The 17,395-nt window shown below is 49.0% G+C and overlaps 1 protein-coding gene across 2 annotated transcripts in view; it reads left to right on the top strand.

Moving 5' to 3' along the window:
• Nucleotides 1-764: 764 nt before the first annotated feature.
• Nucleotides 765-17,395, top strand: part of SRGAP3 (SLIT-ROBO Rho GTPase activating protein 3) — a 300,362-nt gene continuing 283,731 nt past the window's right edge. For both annotated transcript variants that reach the window (XM_075550390.1, XM_075550392.1), the window contains exon 1: nucleotides 765-1,623. In XM_075550390.1, coding sequence (XP_075406505.1) covers nucleotides 1,557-1,623 — 67 coding nt within the window. In that variant the 5' untranslated portion in view covers nucleotides 765-1,556. The remainder of the gene's footprint in view (nucleotides 1,624-17,395) is intronic.

Below are 17,395 nucleotides of genomic sequence, written 5' to 3'. Positions count from 1 at the left end.
TGGAATTTGGGCATCCGCTAATTCTTCAGGTATAGTACATTTTGAATAGACACTTGTAGAATGAATGAAAGCACCTCCCAAGAAAGCTGGAGGGAAAACCGAGGCTCTGTGTGTTTCTCACTTTCTCAAAGTAGGCTCAGCTATGGACCCTGCTTCCGACCCCTTGACTACGGTGCTCTGTGTCTAAAATGCCTCCCAGCATCCCTGCTGCAAGAGCCCTGGCGGGCTGTCAGGAAATTATTGTACTGCTACCCTCAAGGCCCACAATTCAAACCCTTGGGCTGCTTCTCAGGAGGAAACCGAGGCTATCTGCTTCGGTAAGGATCCAGAGCCTGGGAAACCCTAATTTGGGCTGTTGTGAGTCAGAAATTGATGTGATGGCAGTGCGTGGGTGGGTAGAGGCCCTGCCACCTAGTAATTGTGCTACAACTGTTCATGTGCGCCTCTCTATGGGGCCAGACTCTCTGCTGGACTCTCCATGCAGAGACAGCCCGACACACAGCCATTTCTGCAAGGAATTCAATCAAATGGCACCGGCAAGGAAAAGGAGGCTGTGGGAAGAAAAATCTCTAGCCGGGCGACTAGTGGTTGATTGGGGCTTGTGGAGTGGGGGTTGGGGAGAGGGCTGGGGGTTGGGCTGGCGTGGGGGTGTGTGCTTCTCAGTCCTCCCCACCCGTCTCTCTTCCTGCTGCCTTCGCTTTTGTGAACGGCTTCTTCCCTTTTGCTTGCAGGGAGTTCTGCTCTCCTGTAGGCTACAATGTGTCAGTTGTTATAAAATCCAGGGGGCGGAGCCTGGTGACAAGGGCTGTGGGGACGCGCTCAGTCAGCCCTGCAGGGCGAGCAGTCTAGCCGGGCTTCAGCTTCACCAGAGCGCTGGCGTCGCAGCAGGAAAACTTCCAGCTCGCTCTCCTGGCTGCGATCCTCACTGTACATCAGACCAGAGGCTCCCACGCCGGGGAGGATGCGAGCTGACCGGCGCCTTGGTAACCTGACCATCTCCTTCGCCGAGCCTTCCCAAGGCAGCCCGGGCTGTCTGCTCACAGGCCAAGCAGGCGTCTCTCGTGGATGTGGATGTGTGTGTGTGTGCGCGCGTGTGTGTGAGTGAGGGTGTGGATGTGCGTGTGTGCGCGCACGCTGGGGCCGTGCGTACGTGTGTCTGGATGAGTGTGCGAGTGCACGTGTGAGTGAGTGTGTGTGTGTGCGCGCAAGTGTGTGACTGCCCAGGGCAATTATTTTTCCTGCAAGAAACATCTTGAAATCTGGGGCAGGTTGCTGTGCTACAAGGGAGGCTTTCTCTCTCTCTCTCTCTCTTTTTTTTTGCAAGAGGAGTTGACCAGAGCAAGCCATTTTTTCGTCGAGTAAAGGGATTTTTTTTCCTCCCAGAAGGAGAAGGATTTTTGTTTTTTTCCTCCCTCCGCTCTACAGCCGAGTAGAAGAGATCGGCCCCTAAAACCTGTGAAATCAACCAGAGCCGTGCGATCACCAGGGCGTGAGGGAGGGCTGGCAGAAAAGGAGAACTCAATCAGACAGCTTGCCGGTCCCTTTGGCCACGGAAGATGTCATCCCAAACGAAGTTCAAGAAAGACAAAGAGATCATTGCGGAGTATGAAGCCCAAATAAAAGGTGAGCCGCGGGCCGGGGGAGTTTCTCCCCTGCGCCTTTTCTCTGGCTCTGGCTCGCCGCAGCCACCCCCACCCCCACCCCTTCCCCTTTTATCCCCCAGCCGTCATGAAATGTTGTTATGCCAATAATCTTATTGTGAGGGAACAGCCGCCCCGCACAAGTCCGTGCTGGTCTCGCTGCAGATGCGCTGGGGCTCGGAGCGTGCATTATGGGACCGGTGGCGGACACTGCATTGCAGGTGTGTGAGGAGGGTCTTTGCACGGACTTAAGGAGTGTCGCTGATACTCTGTCATCTCGCTGGTGGCTTGTCACCCTAAGGCCGTTTTGCCCTCCTCCCCGGATGGCAAGAGCCCGCTGGTAGGGATAGATATTTTTCCAGGTCTGTCACCTGGTTGGTTTTTGTTGTCGCTGGGCCACCGCCTCCCTGGCGGCGTGGAATTCACATGCGTGTGCATAGGGAGGCGGCATAGCCGGGCTGCGCTTCTCGGTCGGTGCCTCGGCTGGCCTGAGCCGTGGAGAAAGTGTTACTGGGCGTATTGATCCAAACGAATGCAGGCATTTAGGCCGAAGCGAGGCGTCGGTGCGGAGACCTATTATCTGGCAGTGGTGCAGCACCGGGCTGGGCTGTGCAGTCGTATTTAGTTAGGGTTTGCAGCATGTATTCAGGGCTTACTGCCCGCCCGGCTTCCAAGGGCCCTGGGGAAGCCTGCCAGGAGGGTGAGGTGACCTCTGGCCACTGGTCGAGCCTCCATGTCATTGGGTGCACGCCTCTTGCACAGGCCGGCTCCCCACAGTCACAGGAACATGGGGCGGCAGATGCAGGCAGAGCCCTCCTCTGGGCAGAGGGGCGGGGCTTCTCCCACCCCATGGGTAAGGCACTGAGCTCTGGCAGCCGAGCATCAAAGTGTCGTCCACCAAGCACCAAGCTCGCCCTTTCTCCAAGCAGTGCACTCCTGGAAGCCCGGGCCCATGCCCCTCCCTCTGCACGCAGCCTCTCCTCCACACGCCATGGGCTGGGGTCTCTCTTCCAGATAAAAGGTTGAGATCAAGCACAGCGTTGGTGAGAGGTTCGGGCCCATCCTTGAGGTCATGCGCAGACGATGAAGCAAGTTGGTTATTTGGGGCTCAGATGACCCCAGATTGCCACACCTGCAGCTGGAGAGTCCGTGGCCCAGGAAGTCAGGTGGCCGCCCCCCTGGGGTCGGCATGAGGCTGGGCGCTGGCTTCAGATGCTTGGGAAACTTTGAGAGGGAGCAGGGGCTGGAGAAGGCCTTTCCTTTTCCCCAGGCGTCCTGTCCATCTCTTGGCCATTTGGTTCAGGTCAAGCAAGGCATGCTACTCATGTTTGGGGAGACCCCAGTGTGAAAGTGGCAGGAAGACACTGTCACTATCTGTGTCATTTTCAGCTCCGTATAGCAACCAGTGACTTCGGATGCTTCAGCCTCGCTGAAAATTGCAAGCAACCCTTTGTTGATCAGAGATTTCAATCCTTCCACTTTGCTCTTGGTTCAATATGGACAAAAATAGTGTCAATCCTCACTATGTAAGGAGTCCCTGTCTTCTAAGATTAATTTGGCTGATGGCTCATGACAAATACATGCCATCTTAGAGGGCGGGGTGTTCAGCTTTGGACAGTTTAGGTTTTACAAGCATCATCTTGGTAGGAAATGGGCTTCCTGGGCCTTTGAAGGCTGGCCACCCTGCACTGGTGAACTTTAATTGAGGATCAGTTAAATTCAGTGAAGAATCAATTGTTTGTTGCTGTGGCTGATTCTATTACTTTTTAAAAAAATTTTCACCTGGCTGTGTAGAACTCATTGGCCTGTACTGGGTAGTGAATTTCATCAGGAAATCTATTCACATGATCTTGTTTCTTGCCGACTCTCCATCCTACCACATTCCAGGTAGCGAAGTTCAATTTCATTCCTTGAGAGTTGAGACCCCGAGAATTGAGGTCCAGGCAGCACTGTACCTGCGACCTCCGGCGACCTCTCCTTTCACGATTCCATTTGCACGACTCCTCATAATTTCTGCAGTGTGTTGCCTTTGCGTAGTCTCTGGCCCACCTCCAGACATTCTGACTGGGGCTAGGACACAGGAGCTCGGTTTTGGAGAGGAGGGAACAGAGGCTGCTCAATGATGCTAACTGACTTGCCCAAGGTCACGCACGAGGCTGGGAGTGGGACTGCGTCTCCCCGGGTTTCCTGCCGGGCCCTGTGCTCCGTGGTTTGCCTAAAGCTGCCCCTGAGAGGATGACTGTTAGCAGCAGATGGCAGTTTTGGGGTGGGGGCTGGCTGTGTCTTGATTGAGCCCCATTGTTTACCCTCTTACTTTTGTCCTGTTGCCTTTGTGGAGAGCCTGGGAAAAACATCGACCAATCACTGAAAATAATGTGTGATGCTGATTCCCTGCCTCCCCAGAGAGAGGGGTGTGTGTGTTCATTTGGCCAGTTTTGGTGCAGAGGCCTCACCCACTCACACAGAGTGGGGCTCTGTTAATCCGGTCAGGGGAACTTTGGGTTGTTTACAAAGGGTGCTGAGGGCTTTGCACACTCGTTCCCTTTTATTTCTGATTGAGAAATTGGGCCCAACAAAGAGGAGTGCTTTTAAAACAGTACTTTTTTCCCCCTATTGTAATACTTTCTAGACGTCTGCTTTCCCTTGAATCCTGTTGATTGTGTGCTTAGAATTATGTACTAGATACTTGTACATCTCCATTAAGGGTGAACTCACCATCTCCCCCAGCCCACCTGAGGACAGCCTTGGCCAGTGTGTTCTCTTGGGCTCAACAGGTCTCCACCCTGCCACGGTGGTGCTGTGGCTCCACTCACTGCTAAGTGACATTCAGCTCTGTGGCTTGGACTCTCCAGCCCCTACTCAGACCAGGCAGTGGGCTCCCAGAAAGATGACGGCTCAGAAAATCCTGTGAGACAGGCCTGCTCTGTCATGAGTCAGAGTTGACTGGATGTACGTAGCACCTACTCCCAACTCTTAGTCTGATCCTTTCAGCCTTAGAAGCAGAACAAGACAGATGGCGCTTCCCCGAGATCGCCCGTCGGGTGTTTGGAGACTGATGATGGATCCTGGCGTAAGAAGGTCCTCATTTCCTCAAGCAAGATGGTTTCCAACCACTGACCACCTCCGCTTTCCGTTGTCTCTGTTTAGCCCTGGCCTGGCAGATCGCAGATGCGGGTGAAGTTCATCCAGTGAGGTGCTCTGTAGCAGCCACCTCAGTGAGGGTATTAGAGCAGGGCTGCTGGGCCAGTGTGCACATGCCCATCACGAAGGATAGCCACTACTCGAGCTTAGCCAGTTACTGCCATGTGGGAATGTTGGTCCAGCCAGGTTTTTCCATTTCTTTTTAACAGATGCCAGAAATCTGCACGAAAACTTTATATTTTGAAAGAGTTTTTTTTTTTCTCTCCCCAAGTCAGAGTCGTGGCCTGCTCATTTCCTTCCTTGTCAGTAGCCGGGCGTGATCCTTGTTTCCTTGGTTTACCGAGGATCCTCACGTGGCATCTGTTTTCCTCTGTGTGTCTGCCCCTGTGTCTATTGTCTGTGTTTGTTTTCTAAAACATTCTTATTGTGAAGTGGTTGGAGGTATACAGAGAAAATCTGTTTCCCATTCGTGGGTTCTTTTTTTTTAAAAAAAAATCATTTTATTGGGGGCTCGTACAACTCTTATCATAATGCATCCCCTCCATCCATTGTGTCAAGCACATTTGTACATTTGTTGCCATCATCATTCTCAAAACATTTTCTTTCTACTTGAGCCCTTGGTATCAGCTCCTCATTCCTCCCCCTCCTTCTCCCACACTCCCTCCCTCGTGAACCCTTGAGAATTTATAAATTATTATTATTTTTTCATGTCTTACACTGACCAATGTCTCCCTTCACCCACTTTTCTGTTGACCATTCTCCCTGGGAGGGGGTTTCAAGTAGATCATTGCGATTGGTTCCCCCTATAACCTCCCAGCTTCCCCTTATCCACTAAGTATGGCTACTCTCAATATTGGTCCTTAGGATTTTATCTGTCCTGGATGCCCTGTGTTTCCAGCTTTTATCTGTACAAGCTCTGGTCTAGCCAGAATGATGAGAAAATAAACATCATTTTTTAAAAATAATAAAAAATGGGTGAGGGATTGCAATCAACTACACAAAACAAAATGTGTATGAATTGTTGAATGGAAAACTGATCTAGTCTGTAAGCCTTCACCCAATTCACAATAAAAAGTAACAAAAAAAGCCGTCACCAAATTCATCTTTAAAAGATTGCAAATGCAACAGTGCTCTTGGAGAACTGTGTAAGTTCTAAATGTAATTTTCTAGCTATTGTCAAAGGGGGAAAAAACCTATCACCTCCTTCTTGCTGTACCTAATACTATCATTAATATAACCCAACAGTTGATGAAGCTCTCCTCATTGCCCACTCCTGCATTACCCTGTATACTACTTTGTGTCTGCTATTTTTCTCTAACCTTCTAGGCTGTGGACCTTGTCAGAGTGCAGGAACTGAGATGAATTTAACATGACTTGTCCTCGGAGACCCCCATGCTGGCTCCAAGGGGCATTGCCTCCTCTCCTAGGTAGCTATAAGGGCCCGTAACGAATCTGTTCAAGATCGTTGCTTGAGAGTGACCTCACCTTCTTTAATCTGTAGCTGGCAAGCTATGACTTCTTCCTCGTTTTGAAAATAAGAACAGCATTTGCCTATCTTCAGCTTTTTGCAATCTATTCTATCATCCATGATTCCCTCAAAGATCACGGATTGAATATGGTGATCTTATTTGCAGGCCTTCTTCGTTTCCTGCCTCTACTTCATCTCGCTGTCAGACATAATGGTCTGTTGTGCATTTAGTCAGACTTCGCTGTTCCATTTCAACGTAATAGAACATGGACATAGAAACACAGCGATTGGATTCAGTGTTTCAGTTCTTACTACGATTCATATTCATTTTAGGTCATCTTCTTATTAGAGGATACCTAATGCTGCAGTGGTTACACGCCGGGCTGCAATCTGCAAGGTTGGCAGTTCAAATTCACCAGCAGTTCCTTGGGAGAACAACGGGGATTTCTACTCCAATAAGCAGTTATTACTTCCTCAGACATTCACAGGGGCAGAGCCACCCTGTCCTGTAGGGTTGCTGAGAGTCAGTTTTGAATCGATGGGAGTAAGTGTTACATTTTCTTTCTTATTAGCTGATGCCTAGGATTTCAGGGAAGAAGAACAGACATTGAGGAAGACCACAAGATGCATTTGTTTATTCATTCACAGACATTGATTATTTACTTGATCTTGGGCTAGATGTTGTGAGAGGCACAAAGTATATGATACTTTCTTTCCTTTATAAGGACTTTCTTGGAGTATGGTGGTAAAATAAGGAAAGGGAAATCAAACAAACAACACTTGCAATTGAGAAGCAAGAACAGCTTAGTTTTCAAGAGGAAACCACAGGGTGGCCGGAGAACCTTGTTACCTCACTCAATGTCGACTCACAGTGATCCTACAGGACAGAGTAGGGCTCCCCTGTGGGTTCTGAGACAGTAAATCTGTAGGGGAGTAGAGTCTCATCTTTTTCCCCTCGAAGTGGGCTGGTGGTTTTGAACTGCTGACCTTTCAGTTAACAGCTCAACTCGTAAGCCCGTAGGCCCCCAAGGCTCCTGGAGAACCTTGTTAGCAACACTCAACAGAGCCCAGCGAGTCAAGCAGGCTGCGTTGGGAAGCTGTGCAGAGCGGTGGGCACTGTGGTCATTGGGGAGCTCATCTAGAGGCGGTGGCTGTTTCCATCTGGTTTTGCCTTGCAGGCATGTGAGCCCACAGTGGCCAGATCTTTTGGTGTTTCGGAGCAATCTGGATTTTATAACATCTACTGATTTTTAAATGTTGGCCCCTAATTTTTAAAATACTTTGCTGGCTAAACAAAGACATTGGTAGGATAATTGCAGCCCAGGGGCAGCTTCTGGCTTACAAGTCGGAGGCCTTGGTGATCGGGCTGCATCCTGTGACTCTGTTTCATTTCCAGCGATAGTCACCAGAACCCTGTGCTCTCATAGCCACAGGAGGCTCCTCCCTTTTCTCGAAGGCTTCCATGTCTTTTCCCATCTCCAAACATTTCCCCCTTTGAGACTGGAACCTGTTGGAAGATACCCGCTCTTCCCGTTTCGCCTGCCCACCTCCTGATCATCCTTCCATACCTGATGGAATAATAATTTCTTCTGAGATGCCTTCTCAATGAGGCAGAATGAGTGGTTCCCTTGTATCAACCCTCTATCATAGACCTTGCCATCCATTATTACCATTTTGTGTTTAGGGCCTTGGCCGTGAACTTGGAAGGTAGAGATGCGGCTGGTCATCTTTGTGCCCATACTGTGCTCAGCACATGCTTGGCTGAGGGAGTGATTACTAAGTTACAAATGGGAAATTTTAATCTCATCATTCATAGTTTAAGTGGTTATCTTCTTTGACGCTGGTACTTTCTGTTCCATTGAAAGGAATTTTATTGGGAAAAGAAATGCTTTTCATAGTGCTGAATTCCCTTGTGTGGTAAGGGAGTTGTTCATAAGTGGAGATTTGGGGAAGTCCGTGAAGGAGTCCCTGGGTGGTGCAAACGGTTAAACACTTGGCTAGTAAGCAGAAGGTTGCTGGTTTGAATCTTCCCAGAAATGCCCGGGGGAAAAGCCTCGTTGTCTGTTTCCAGAAAGGTCACAGCCACGAAGGTCCCGTGAGCACAGTCTGCCCACATGGAGTCACCACGAGTCAGGAGCCACCAGAAAGCAGTGGGGTTGGTTTTGGTTTGGTTGGATTGCAAGCCGACTGTCCACGGGAAGGTGGCATATTGTCACTGTCATGGTGGGGTGCGATCTGGAGGGACACGTGCCCCAGGCCTCGTCTAGGAGACCCGGGGTTTCCATTGCCAACGTTTGCATGTGAAGGCAAGCTTCCCTTTCAGCAAAGACTTCATTTGGTCTGTGGTTCACTCTGCTTCAGGCTCTCCAGCTTTATTTAGCAGTGGAGGTAGCTGATTTTTATGGCGTATATCTGTCTCAGTGATATGTACAGCATCCAATAAGGCCGTGAGATAGTCATTATTTCCATTTTCTAGGAAGCTGAGGCTCGGAGAAATAAAATGCTTCAGACTGCACAGTGAGCATTGGCAGAGTCTTCCCAACGTCTAGATGTTCAGGAATGCAAGATGCATACCGAGACAGCGTGCTTCCTTCGGGCATCTTGCCTGGAACGAGTTCTCGTCTTTGGCATCATACCTTTCCCAAATCCTCTGTGTCCCTTCGCATCCTAGGTGTTCTGGGCCATGTCAGACCCCTTCGCTCCCACCCCAGGGGTCCTCACTGGAAAACCTTCCCCTGGCGGCACATGATGGGGGCTGGCAGCTCTTCTTCTCACCAGCTCACTCCTCCCTCACCCAAACCAGACCCACTGTCACTGACTTGCGTGCTATGTCTTTGTCCCCCAGGGCGGCTGGTGGGTTTGAACTGCTCACTTCGAGGTTAATAGTGGATCTACGATAAACACTTTAACCTCTGTGCCAGCAGGGTCCCCCCCATTCATCCCAATTCCCAGAAATCATTGATGCCATCCTGTCCAGCTCTTCGTTTTTGTTGTCCCCCGGATGTGAGAGCCAGAGAGCAACTGGCTTTCGGGGGCGCCTAGACTTGAGCTCTATGAGCTGCACAGACGCTGCGTCTGCAGGGTTCCTTGCTGTGTGGAGTGCCTGGCATCTAGCTGGGGGCCAGCCAGCGCTAGCTGAGTTGAGTTGCTCGGGTGGGTGGGGAAGTTGCCTGAGGATGCAGCAAGCAGGCCAGGACTGGAGGGCTCAGGAGGCAACGAGGTGGGCCGATTCTGGACCTGCAGACTTTCCTTCCTGCGTAGCTGCCAGGAGTGGGGCCGCCATTGACTTCTGAAAGATGCTGGGCTTGGGACCCAGGAAACATGTGTTGTGGGCTTGATTTCCGTTGGAAAAGATGGAATCTTTGGTGACTTGTAGCTTGTCTGGCTGGGGTGGTGCTTTGGTTGTGCTTGGTTGAATGACCAAATATGGCCATGTATTGTCCTTGCCGTGTGTTTCGTGACAAAGGACACCAAGAGATAGATGGTCCGTGAAGAGCAAGGTTTCGGATATTTGAGGACACACTCAAGTTAAACAGGTTTGTTTCCCACGGGACCTCTGAGAGCCTTTAATGTGTCCAGTACGAATCACCAAGAAGGGGCCTTGGAGTTTTCTCAAACTGAATAATCACGTTTGGGGTGTAGTTTTTTTGTGATAAAACAGCCGTGCATGCATATGTCGACATGCACAGATAAGGCAGCCATTGTTGGAGGCGTTGAGCTAGACCAGAGGTTCTTAACCTGGAGATCTCGACCCTTGTGGGGGGTTGAACGACAGTAGCGTAATGACAGCGATGAAGCAGCATGAGGAACTGTATAAAAGGGTCGCGGCATTAGGAAGGCTGAGCACCACTGACATAGACAGTCCTTTCCTCCTCCTCTTCCTCATTGTCCGTCCGTCATCTGTGGCCCCAGGAGAATAGGGACCTTGGATCATGCTAAGACGCCAGGCGCTACACAATGAACGTGTAGGAAGAACAGAAGCACCGAGTACCTTATTCCACAATCAGCTGGGATGCCCTGCGGAACCAGGGCCCTAACTCGCCAAGCCCAGGGACGGTATCCTGCAGCCTGCTCCACGGGTCACTGTTTGAGGAACGTCTGAACCGTCTCCCCCAGCAACTGCCCCACTTGGCATTTCCCTGCTCCCCAGGACTAGGGTTCCACGTCTCCACCGCTTCCATTGTTTCTTTCTTTCTCCTGCGAGCCCCCCTCAGGCTGGCCCTCCCAGGGAGCTCACATGGCATCTCATGGTGCCAACTAGTTCAGTCTTGTAGACCTTTTCCATGGATGATCTTATCAGACCCGGTTCCTTCTCCTACGTGTTGGGAAATGCCAGGCTACACACTTTGGTGGATTTCTAGGTTCCTTCTCTTTTTGCCTTTGTCTAGCTCCCCGAGTTTTAAACTTTTCTTCGGGGCCAGCTTGAAGAATAAAAGAGGGGTAGAATATAGGTATCCAGGTCAGTGAATGATATCACTGTGGTGTTTTGAGGTCACTTAGAAAATGTCGGGCTAACCTTTCCAATTACCGAGTGCCCGCGATTGATTTAGATGGTGATTTGGTCACAGTTTGCATGGGTGTGTGTGCATGCTTGACTGGGTGCTGGGTTAAGGGGTGTGTGTGGCTGAGCTCTGGGACTGTGTTCTCCATGCCTTACATGCACCTGGGCTCTGCCCCTGGTATACACAGCTGGTGCAGGTGGGCATGGAGAAGACCATAGCCCCTTGTCCATTCCAGTGAACAAACCCCAGCCACAAAGTCAGGAGCGGGGGGAATATGTGCTCATTTTTCTACCACCGACTCTCCATTTCATAGCACCGTTCTGCTTGGATGACAAATATATCTAAGTCATTTTGGGGGCGCTCTCCCATTTCCTCCAGGGTTACAGCGTCAGGCCCAAGAGCTATAGGCAGCACTGAAGTAATGGGGACACCTGCAGTGGTTCACCATCCATCTCTGTTAGCTCTGCCTGAGGTGGCCTCTTTCCTAGCTAACCAGCTAGTGATTGGCTGGTGCCATCAGGTCTTCCTTTCTTTCTTTTTAAAGGACAAGATCATTGTATTGGGGGCTCTCACAGCAACCCAGACATCAATTGTATCAAGCATATGTATATATATGTTGCCATCATCATTTTCTAAACATTTGCTTTCTCTTTGAGCCCTAGGTATCAGCCCCTCTTTTTCCCCTCACTGCTCCCCTCTCATGACCCCTTGAAAAATTATAAATTATTATTATTTTCATCTCTTACATTGACCGCTGTCTTTCTTCCCTCTTTGTTTCTGTGGTTCATCCCCGTGTGTGTGTGTGTGTGTGTGTGTGTGTTTATGTGTCGATCATTGTGGTTAGATCCCCCTTCCTCTCCTCCTCTTTCCACCTTCCCCCTTCCCTTCCTGGTATCACTACTCCCATTCCTGTTCCTGGATTCCATGTGTTGTGAGCTCTTATCTCTTATCTGACCTGTGTACATGCTCTGGTCTAGCCTGCAGTGAAAGGCAGGACTGGGGTCATGATGGTGGGGGGTGAAAGAGCCTCAAGGAACTAGAGGAAGATTGTGTGTTTCATCGGTGCCATACTGTGCCCTGGTTGGCTCATCCTTCCTTGTGACCCTTCTGTGAAGGGATGTCCCATTGTCCACAGATGAGTTTTGGGTGTCTGCTCTGACTCCTCGCGTTCTCAACAATATGTTTGTTTGTTTTGGGTCTTCTGATGCTACAGGTCTCTCTTTAGCTTCAGCATCGAGGTTCCTGCATGTGTCTGTCCTCCGCTCCGCAGGCGTTTGGGTCATCCTGTAGCACACACCCTGCCAAGCGGTGGGGCCTCTGCTCATGAGTCTCCGGCCTGCCTTGCTACATACACCCAGCACTTGTTTCTCCTCCAGGGTCCCCTAGGGCTCCACCAGGGACAGCGCCTCTTAGTTTTTGTTGTTAGTGGCCATTGAGCTGGCTCTGACTCATGGTCACCCACAGACTGTCGGTCCTGTGTCATCTTCAGGGTCATTGATAGGCCTCGGCCCGTTGTTGGTATCTACTGTGAATTTTGAGTGCCTTCCAGGCTAAGGGGTGCATCTTTGAGTGCTATGTAAGACGATATTCTGTTGTGATCTACAAGGCTTTCACCAGGCATTTCTTCCTAGCCTGTCATACTCTGGAAGCTCTGCTGAAACCTGTCCACCATTTGTAACCCTGGCGGGTATTGGAAATATCAGTGACATAGCTTCCAGCATCACAGCAACACACACGTATGAAAAATGGACAGATAAGTGATTTCCTCCTTCATTGACCCATAATATCCACATATGCTGTGCACTGCTTACCTCTCCCCCTTGGCCAAGCCCTTGTGCATATTTGTGTGCGTTTAGCTTCTGGGGTGAAATCTTAGGCTCGGAAGCATAGGAGTGTACTGGTACTGCAGTGTAGATACATACAAGGGAGCACACTCAGGCTTTATTCCAAACCGGCTCTGAGTTACGTCGGGAAGATGAAGAACGCAGAGCAGGGCACTGTACCTATGCAGAGCCGTCCAAGGGATAGCTTCGAGGAGAATGAATTCGTTATCCCTGGGGACTGATGCACACCTTTCCTGATTTTAAACCATGCAGTATTCCCTTGTTCTGTTCCCACAACTGTCTCTTGGTCCATGTACAAATTCCTCGTCAGCACAATGAAGCAAGTGTTCAGGAATTCCCCTGCCCGCAAGGACCACGAAAGAGAGGGAGGTCACATTTACTGACTGATCTGGCTAACTCAGTTTATTTTATGCCTGAGGTCTGTCGGCCTATGATTGCTTGCCGGGCAACTCCATTCATTCATTCACTCATTCACTTACTCACTCATTCATTCATTTTTGTGGTAAAAGTAAATGTGACACAGCATTTGCCATTTCAGCAATGTTTGCATGTGTCATTCATGTCATGTGATCACTACCATGGTGCTTTCCCATATACTCCACCACTGTTAGCAGAAGCTCTGGACCTCATAAGCTGTGAAACCCTCCTCTCCCCCGCCCCCTTTCCTGTAACCATTAAGGTGCTTTGCTGTTTATACATGTGCTTCAGTGGTGGGATTCAATGAACTTAACAGCCAGTTGCTCTAATGGCTGATGATGCTCAGAGAAAGCGACGACGATTGCAAGGGAGGATGCCAATCAAGAAGCAGTATGGAACTATCTTAAAGAACAGTTTTCATGGTTTTGTCAGGTATTAATACATTTTCATAAATATTTTTCTTTCTTATAACATAAACTGGTTTTGTATACCTCTTGTATTGCTCTTATTTAAGTATTAACTCTATGAAGTAATAAACTACCTTTCAGTACATAATTTTAAAATATACTAAAAATGGCACACCAGGGTTGGGTCCTCTCTCTCTACTTGTTCAACCTGTGTGCTGAGCAAATGATCCGAGAAGCTGGACTATGTGAAGAGAATGCGGCATCAGGATTGGAGCAAGACTTACTAGTAACCATGATATGCAGATGCCACAACCTTGCTTGCTGAACGTGAGGAGGACTTGAAGCACTTACTGATGAAGATCAAAGATTTCAGTCTTCAGTATGGGTTATAACTCAATGTAAGGAAGACCCAAATCCTCACAACTGGACCAATAAGTAACTTCATGATAGATGGAGCAAAGGTTGAAGTTGTCAGAGGTCTTTTCTTGCTTGGATCCACAATCAATACTCATGGAAGCCACAGTCAAGAGATCCAAAGATGTGTTGCATTAGGTAAATCTGCTGCACAGACCTCTTTAGAGTATTGAAGAGCAAGGATGTTACTTTGAGGAGTAAGGTGTGCTTGACCTAAGCCATGCTAGTCTCTAACTGCCTGCTGTGTGTGTGAAAGTTGACGTTGAAGAAAGAAGATGGAAGAAGCATGGTGCAATTGAATTGGGGTGCTGGAGGAGAATATTGAAAGTATCATGAACTTCTAAGAGGTCAAACCTGATCTAGGTTGGAAGAAGTAAGGTCAGAGTGCTTCTTACTGGCAAGGATGACGAGACTTTGTCTTGCGTATTTGGACATACTGTCAGGAGAGACCAGTCCCTGGATGAGGGCATACTATTTGGTAAAGTGGAAGGGCAATGAAGGCCCTCAAGGAGATGGACTGGCACAGTGGCTGCCTCAGTGGGCTCAGGCAGAAGAACAATTGTGGGATGGCACAGAGCTACGCAGTGTTTTGTTCTGTTGCGCACGAGGTCGCCATGGGTTGTGGAGCTGACTCGGTGGCACTGAACACCAACAGGGCAGGGTACTGGTTTGTTGGAAACCACTCTGTTAAGGTGTTTTGACTTGGGTTGGGTGTTTCTGTCCTACCTCTTTGCAGGTTTGTGTGCATGTGGTGGGGCCCTCACTCACCAACAGCTTCCTCTCAGCCCATCCTGAGCCAGCCACTCTGAGCAGCAGTCTTTCCCCTTTCTAGCTCTGTATCATCTCACTTCTCTCTTGGGACCCGGGCAGCAGTTCCTGTTTTGGGCAGGAAGTATTCAAAGGAGAATCTGTCTCATCCTGGCGAGGAAGGTAGCCTCAAGACCTTCTGGAGGAGCACGGTGGCTTCTTCGGTTGCAGATTAGGCTGCTAACTACAAGGTCAACATTCTAAAACCACTAGCCACTCTGAGAAAGATGGACCTTTCTGCTCCCATAAAAAAGTTTCATAAACCCACAGGGCCACTTCTGTTCTGTCCTACAGGGTTGCTATGAGGCAGAATTTACTTGATGGCAGTAAGTTTGTTTTTGTGTTTAAGCTTATGGCACATTTCCTGTCCTTGTTCTGATCTACTGGCTTCTTAAGTCTTCCATACTGCTTTCTGGATTCTTGCTCTCTGGTCTGCTCCCCAAAGTGGTTACCTGCTATGCCCTTGCTGCTAATGGCTGGTGAGGTTGCTTTAGAATGTGTGGTGTACTTCTGAAGATCAGTGCGCTTTCGAGCCATCAAACACAAGGCCTGCTTTCCTTTCTGTGGGCAGAAGTCTCAGGGCGATTCAATCTCAGCAGAGTGATGTGGCTTCTTAGAGAGCTGTCTAGAGCGTGTCGGTCCCTGGAAACAAAAACAAAGGCAGAAAGGGAGATGACATGAACGGATCGTTACCAATGAAGCCTCTTACCAACGTTTGAGCTGAAAGAGTGATTTCTTTTCTGTGATTTAATTTGTGCAGAAGAATGGGACCAACATCATATTTTCACAGCCACTGCACCTTCCTCTTTGTGTCCAACTTTCACATTCCAATCGCCAAGAATTATCAATGCCTTGTCTTTGTGTGCTTGATCAATTTCAGGCTGAAGATATTGGTAGAATTCTCCAATTTCTTCATCACTAGCTTTAGTGGTTGGTGCATTAATGTGAAGCCGAGTTGTGTTGACGGGGGTCCTTGTATTTGGATAGGTATTATAGACATTCTCTTATCACAGCATTGGACTTCAAACTCGATCTTGAAATGTTTTTTTTTTTTGACTCGGAAGGCAATCATGGTAGCTCAGTCCTTGGAAACCACCAGGCTTTGTTCTGTTGACCTAGGGTTGTGATGAGTCAGAACTGACTCACTGGCACCCAACAACAACAAAGAATGGGAAAGCAGCACGAGTAGTACAAAGGTCAAGTGCTGCGCTAACCTAAAGGTTGTTTGAACCCACCCAACAGTTCTGCAGGAGAAAGACCTGGTGATTGGCTCCATAAAGATGATAACTCTGCTCTGTCCACAAGACCAGACACCCAACAAACAACAAGAAAGAGACCTTGTCTAGCAACCTGGCTGCTCCCCTCCTGCTTTCTCAGTGGGATGCTCTCAAGCAGATTTGCTAGGACTAGATAATGTCTTTACTTTGATGTTTTGGGTCCCCCAAAGATGTATTATCTTGGAGAAACAGAGGTAGGAGAACAGTATTTCCCTGGCTTCTGATTCCTGATAATTGATTACTCCTGGACTTCTTGCCCTAGACTGTATGGATTCCTGGACCCTTTGCCTGGCTGTTATCATTTGAGTTACTTGCTCCTTAACCCTCAGCTAATCCAGGGCTCTGTCCTTGGCCTGATCCTTCTGGTTTAGACCCCATCCGGAATATCCCCTCTAAACTTTGCTTCAGAAATGGCAGAGGACCTACTTCCCTCTGCTCAGGCCAAATTCACTGCCATCGAGACAATTCTGACTCATAGTGACCCTATCGGATGGGGTAGAATTGCCCCTGTGGATTTCTGAGATGCACACTCTTTATGGGAGTAGAAAGCCTCATTTCTCCTCCTGAGGAGCAGCTGGTGGTTTTGAACTACTGATCTTGTAGTTCTCACCCCAACTTGTAACTGACTACACCACCAGGGCTCCGAAGGGCCTTTTGCTTAGAAACATGGAATTGACATATTTGGGGGATTAATGGGAAAGAAATGCTTGAGAATCTGATGGGTTGAGTCACTTTGATACAGTTTAGCAAACATTTTTAACCTCTGCTTTGTTTCCTACCCTCACAGTGTATAATTCTATGAGCAAGAAGAAAAGGTGTAACTTGTCGTTACAAACATGCTGAGTGTTATGTAAGGGATAGTGCTTAGGGAGCATACAACAAATAGGTGTACATGGTTGAAAATGTTGTTGGTGATTTTCTGATATTGATCTGTAAAGTCAAACCATATTGGTCAAGCTTATTTCACCGTCACTTTTTTCTGAGTTATTCAAAACTGAGACAGAGCCATCTCTCCATTTTAAAAAGGAGCGGGGAGATCAATATTTCTGAGAGAAACACACAGCTCCTGGCATAAGAGATGGCAGTGGCTCCCTGAAAGGAATGATATAATAGTTCTACTCAGGATGGTAAATACAATCGAGGAGGAAGTGCTTTGAAGGCAAAATCAAAGCCAGGGATCTACGGAAGAGGACTGCTGCCCAGCCTGACTGGAGGGAGTTAAGCTAGGGCCACAGAGGAGCTGAGACAAGAATATGGAATGTAGAAGGAGGCCACAGTGATGAGGGCAAGTCTGTGCTGGACTCTGAATCACGCAGACCTGGGTTGAGTCTTGTGTCTTGGCAGAGTGACCTCAGGCAGATCTGCTGTTTAACTTTTCTGAGCACCACTTTGCTCATTTGAAAAACTAATAGCTCACGGTGGTGGTGGTGGCGGTGGTGGCGGTGGCGGCGGCGGCGGCGGTGGTGGCGGTGGCGGTG

This window comes from Tenrec ecaudatus, chromosome 5 (assembly GCF_050624435.1).
Source record: "Tenrec ecaudatus isolate mTenEca1 chromosome 5, mTenEca1.hap1, whole genome shotgun sequence".
NCBI lineage: Eukaryota > Metazoa > Chordata > Mammalia > Afrosoricida > Tenrecidae > Tenrec > Tenrec ecaudatus.
The sequence above is the reverse complement of the archived record's forward strand: the minus strand, read 5'-3'. Positions and strand labels throughout refer to the sequence as shown.